The 6,242-nt window shown below is 38.3% G+C and overlaps 1 protein-coding gene across 3 annotated transcripts in view; it reads left to right on the top strand.

Moving 5' to 3' along the window:
* LOC103463145 (uncharacterized) overlaps positions 1–6,242 on the top strand; it is a 44,588-nt gene that overhangs the window by 26,448 nt on the left and 11,898 nt on the right. For all 3 annotated transcript variants that reach the window (XM_008406345.2, XM_008406344.2, XM_017304338.1), the window contains exon 2: positions 4,168–4,294. In XM_008406345.2, the coding sequence (XP_008404567.1) occupies positions 4,168–4,294 (127 nt within the window). The remainder of the gene's footprint in view (positions 1–4,167; positions 4,295–6,242) is intronic.

Consider the following 6,242-nt stretch of genomic DNA (forward strand, 5'->3'; position numbering starts at 1 on the left):
AGATCTTTAGTTCACAGGTTGGTATTAATTGAGAGCAACAAAAGTTTTATTTATTTTTTCTTTACTAAAAAAACTTAAAAGCTTGAATCAAAATGTTTTATTTTTATGTTTATTACTAATATAACACAATATTTTAATACAAATAAATAAGTCTGATCATGTTAGAGTAACTGAGGCCAGAAAAATATTTATTTTCATATTTTTAAATTAAAATGTTTTGCCTTTTTATGCCCAAATAACACAATGCAACGTTTTAATTCAGTTAAAGCAATTGGCAAACACAACAAGATCTGATCAAAAACTGTCAATTTGGAAGTTATTGAGGAGAAAGACGATCTTTTTTTAATTAAAAATTGTAAAAAAAAAAACTAAATCTAAAAAATCTAAACCTTTTATTTTTATCTACACAACTAACATGATATTTTATTAAACTCTAAAAAGACCAAACAAAACGGCCATGTTGCTGTTCATCAAAGCTACTCTAAAGACACGTTATGTACAATCTGACAACATTTTACTTTGAGAAAATTTCCAACATAAAAACAGAAAATTATTGTTTAATCCGTTTTTTATTTTATTTTAATTCAAGCGACACATCAGTTTCTGAGCTGGGAAGATGAGCTCCTATAGTTGACCACCAGATGGCGCCACAGATCACCCTGCAGTTCTGTTTCCGTGCAGCAGGGGGCGCAGTGAGACCAGGCTTGTGCAGCAGCGTGAGTTGCAGGTTGTTTTGAAGGGATTGCGTGAGTCACAGACAGCCAACCTGAGTCACGTGTCTGCTTCACTGCCCTCCTCACTGTCTGTAAATCTCAGACTTTCTCTCATCTAGTTTTACTCACAGCTCCGATTTAGACGCCGATGCTTCCAAAATGACACGTCTTGCTTTCTCCATTTGACTCACAGGGTATTTTTAGCTCTTTTGCATTCACTATGTGAAAAGCATTTATAGAAAATACGGACAGATAGGAATGCCATTCTGCCGTTGACCCGGTTTTGCTTCTGCAGCGTTAGAGCCGGTATTCAACAACATGATGCACATTAAAACTGAACCTCAGGTCAGCTGTGCTCTCAGCAGACCTTCTTGTTCTCCTGCAAGCCTCCAATCAGGGGTTGTTTTGTGTGTGAGAGCAGGATATTTTCTGAGTCATGACGTTGTCTCCTTCTTCTTCTACTTACCGGAATCACTCGCTGACTTTTGCCCCATTTTCTGCTCTCAGACGGGCGTTTTGATTTGTCATCTCTGATGTTTTTCCTATAATTTCTGCCTCTCAGCACCTTCTGCCGCTGCTCTTTCAATGAATCCTGATTTTACCATCTGGGGTTTTGCTCTGCTAGCAGCAGACATGGCAGTAAGCTCATCTTATTTTGTCCAGCTTGCACAGTGACTCATCACATTTTTAAAAAACAAAAATACTTCCTTCCCAGCTGGAATAGTATGTGCTCTGCTAACCTCGATGTTTGCCGGTTAATCTGTGTTGACAGTTAGTGCATCGGTGATTGCGTGCAAACATTCCTGACAATCCAGGCCTTGCCAGTACCTGAGTCTGTGTTTTAATAAACAGTAGCTGTCACTGCTGCAGGTACAGTGTTTAATCTGAAGTCAGCAACATGGCTCTGTACTTTCTGTTTACTTAAAATAACCATAACACGCGTGGCGGCCATGTTTAAACTGTGTCTGACACCCAAATCCACAGTTTTTTGTGTCTAAATAGTTTATTTAGGTTTCAGTCTTTATGTTTCTGTGCAAATTGTCACGTTTTCAGCTAACATTACACCTGCTGTTGACATCATTTTAGCTAACTTTAGCATTTGTTTCTAATTTTGTCTCAGACAGAGCTGTTTACGCACATTACTTTAAATCAACAAACAAACTATCGTTTTCATCTTCAGCGTGTGAATGAATGGAAATKAATGATTTCAGGTACATTTAGGTTGTACTAAAAATTAGCTGAAACAAAAAAGGGCTAATTAATCAGAAATCTCACGACCCGCTTCAGTTCCTCCGCGACCCTCTGACCTGCCGCAACCCCCATGTTGAAGACCTCTAAGCTAAATAATCCAAATTATCAAGTTTCTTCTTCTGAAGCTGAACTTTTTATTAATTGTTAAATATATTAATTGCTGACACTGAACTGAATCAACAGGTTGTTAATAAATAATTTTTGATTTGTTGACTTTAGCAGCTTTATTTCCTACATTTCACGTCTGAACAGATTTGCTTGTTTTTCGGTAGAACTGAGCAGAACATCCCACATTAAAGGCTGCAAATCCATCCATCCATTTTCTGTACACCCTTGTACAGARGATGGATGGGGTCAGGAGGGTTGCTGGTGCCTCTCCAGCTAACGTTCTGGACGAGAGGCGGGGTCACCTGGACAGGTAGCCAGTCTGTCGCAGGGCAACACAGAGACACACAACCATGCACACACACACTCACACCTAGGGGCAATTTAGACAGACCAGTTAACCTGACAGTCATGTTTTTGGACTGTGGGAGGAAACCGGAGTACCTGGAGAAAACCCACCATGCACAGGGAGAACATGGANGGCTGATTCTGTAGGCTGGTAAAAAACCTTATGACCACCCACGTGCATAATATGCTACCTAAGACCCACCTATTTATACCGTGAAATACCCACATCCCAACCTGAAATTAATTAACTAATCAAGTGAATTCCTAATCAAAACAACTTATTCTAAACAGCAAATTAAACAAAAAATTCTAATGATAAATCAAGTAGGAAATAAACAATAAGAATAAACTAAACAATTTAAATTCTAAGATTTAACCAAAAGAAAAAAGGGGAAAATGGCTCCTACACACAGATTTAGTATTTTCTCTGATGTGGTGAGATGTTTGTGTTTAAAAACTGACCCAGCATTGTTTACATGTTTCGTTCATCGTCTTACCCGCTGATTAAGGTACATGACCATTATTAAATCCAAACATTTACACCAGAACCTTCTCCGCTCTGTTAAACCCAGACTCAGACCAGCACGTCAGTTTGTTGCCATCTTCTGGATAATTTTTGTCATTACAACTCAGTCAGCTGTTTTCCAGGCTTTCTGAACTTTTCTGCAAATTTCACAAACCTTTAATTGAGAGAGAAAAATAGACATAGAATATGTAGCTTTACTTTGATTTCTAATCCAGTTCACACATTTTTTCAAACTGCGTCCAAATAATCAGCTGCAGGTTGTTTGCAAGTAAATAAGATTTTAATCTGTGCAAAATTTTAATGCATTTAAACGTGATTTGTTTTCTGCATAGACTTCCAAGACTCTCTAACCTCTTGAAAACCAAACAGAGCAACAGTGATAATTATTTTACATATATGGGAAAATATATATAGTTGAATATATTTTAGTTTATTATGAAATAATACCCAAATTGTACAGCTGTTTTACAATATTTCTGTCAAAATACTCATTATTACATGTAAAACTTGTAACTTTCAGCCCTGATTGAGTTCATTTAAAAACTAAATTGACATCAAATCCGTGGTTTAATTATCGTTTACTCATCGGTTATTAAGGTAAACAAAATTAGCATTTTGACTTAATGTTTGCTAAATATATGATCCATATGGATCTGCTGTGAGGCTTTTCAAGATTCATTAATTATGCTGTTCCAGAACTTATCTAACTTTTTTTATGTAGTTTTTTTTTTTTTTTGAGCTAAATTAGGGCCATAACGTTTGTTCAAAAGAAATAAATTTAAACTGGAAAAAAAAAATCTGAACCTGAAAAAAAAAAAGCCTTAAATCTGAAAAGTAGCTTTGAATATTTTTTCTTCAGTTTTGTAACAATTTCTTTCAGTTTCATCTGTTTTTTTCTTTTGAACAAACTTTATGGCCCCAATGTAGCTCCATATGTATTGAAGGAAATTGTTGTTGAGATGAAACCGGTTTCTTAGTGCTGGAGTTTGTAGAAGCAGAATCTGTTGATAAGCTGGAAGACGTGCAGGAAATCTGTGCAAAGGTCAGAATAAATGTGTCCAAATAACCAGCATGGTCCCCAAACTGTCCACTGGGGGGCGCTGACAGGAGGTTAACGGCTCCAACCTTCAGATAACGGTGATTCAACCACTGCAGGTAAAAACAGGGTCTGAACGCATGAGTGGGAGTTGGATGTGATTCATGTTTGTCCCTGTTTGTGTTCAGATGGCTGTCCTGAACGCTGAACTCAAACAGATGCTGGACAACAAAGAGAGACAATGTCCAACCAAGATCAACAGACTGAGTCACACAGAGGACATGCAGGTGACGTCACAGCAACCCCCGGCTGCAGGTTAGCTTCTCCCAGAGACAACAAACCTTAAGAACAGCCCTCCATAACCCAGTTAAAACTGGAGCAGGTTTTTTTAGGCCAGATGGTGGTTTTAATATTTTGCTAATCACCATAAATGAATAAAATCTGATAAATTTGCTCTGCTAAAAACAACAGAGGATTCCTGAAATAAGCAGGTATTTCTTCTCACTCTAATTTTGTTCTGCAGAAAAAATATGCAGTTATTGGATAGGAAATGTTCACATATGAATCCCTCGGGTCAGAGGTGGGCATGCTAGCTAAAAAGCTAGTTATGCTAACCAAAGAGCAATAAACATTAGCTCTGCAAACACGCTACACCAACATAGCATTTGGTAGAAGCTAATGCTAAAGTGCTAACTTCAGTGACTTATGTTGTGCTACAAAGTACAATTTATTAGCAGTTATTGCTAACTTAGCTGCTCTTTAGCTCTTCAGGAAGTGATTCTTTAGAGCAGACCTTTCACTCACAGTTTTAGTTTTTATACCTGTTGTCGAGTATTGCTAACTCAACACCGATGTTTAACTTTATTCAGTTGAAAATGTGCAAAAGAGTAAATTAGTAATTTGGAATTTATCTGTAAAATGTAAATTTAGGGAAGCTAAGTGAGCTAAATGCTTTTAAAGTTAGCAGAAATGCTAACTAATCATTAGCTGTGTTTCCTTTGCACATAATTTGAGATTTTGAAAATAAATTTGCTTACTGGAAACAGCAATTTTGGAAAAAACTTTTTAGTTTTTACTGGCCGTATTGAAAATTTTAAACTGCAATTAAACACTTTTTCGCATCACACAAGTCACATGATAAACAAATGGATGTTACTACTGATGGAAACGACAAAGAGGAAGACGACAGGAAGTAGTTGGAGGATCATGGTGCTTCATGTTTTTAATGATCGATTTACTGTGTGAACAAACTTACATTTAGTTTCTTATTTAATGGAAAGACTGCAATTGCAAAATTGTGTTTTTTCGACATTAGCAAAATACTGACAAAGTTTTGCGAACATTTGTGATAGAAACGCAGCCTTTGAGGGACAGGAGTGAATGTTTTCTAGCTGTTTGACCCCAGAATCTCAGTGAAGGATCTGAGAAGAACTCATCCCGACATCAAACCCTCTTTTGATCCTTTGCGGCTGAATCAGTTAAAGTATTTATTTAAAGCTGACATGCTGGGTGTAAAACCCTCTGCAGGACTTTCCGCTGTTTGGACAGTGAGTCATCCGGATATCGACCTGCTCTGTTCTGCCTTTGGCTAACTTGTTGTTTCTCAGGTTTGCATCAGGATAAAGATTAGCTTTCATGCAGAACGTGATGTCCGAGCCGCAGGTCGATAACTCAGCCAACTCTTCATCTCCCACTTTTAAACCAACACGGATGGTTTCATTACACAAACACTCCGTCCTGCTGCCTCACATCTGTTACTGGAAGTCTCCATCCTTCTCATTCCCCCATCGCCTGATGGTCCAAGAAGCTCCTCTCTGATTGGCCCGCAGGTCAGGCTCCCCAGCAGCCAATCAGCTTGCTCTGTGGAAGTGGTGCGCAGCATCTCCTGAGGGTCTGACTGCCAGGAAGTCAGGGATGTGCGAGCATCTCCTCCTCCTTCTCACTGTTTCCGGGAAGTGTGTGTGTGTGTGTGTGTGTGTGTGTGTGTGTGTGTGTGTGTGTGTGTTTTCCATGCAGCATCACGATTCATCACATCGTTTTTTGGGGGGGTTTTTTGTCAGCTGCTGAGTCATCTTTTCATGATTCTAATGTGGCTGCATCTAGGGATTAAGTTCATCGTTTCCCCTAAAAGCAGACAGAGAGAGAGATTGACTCATCAGAAGCTGCAGCAACTGATGAAAACATGAAGGAAACATGATGAAAACATGAATTAAACATGGTGAAAACATGAAGGAAACATGATGAGAACATGAAGGAAACATGA

Source organism: Poecilia reticulata, linkage group LG4 (assembly GCF_000633615.1).
Source record: "Poecilia reticulata strain Guanapo linkage group LG4, Guppy_female_1.0+MT, whole genome shotgun sequence".
Lineage (NCBI taxonomy): Eukaryota > Metazoa > Chordata > Actinopteri > Cyprinodontiformes > Poeciliidae > Poecilia > Poecilia reticulata.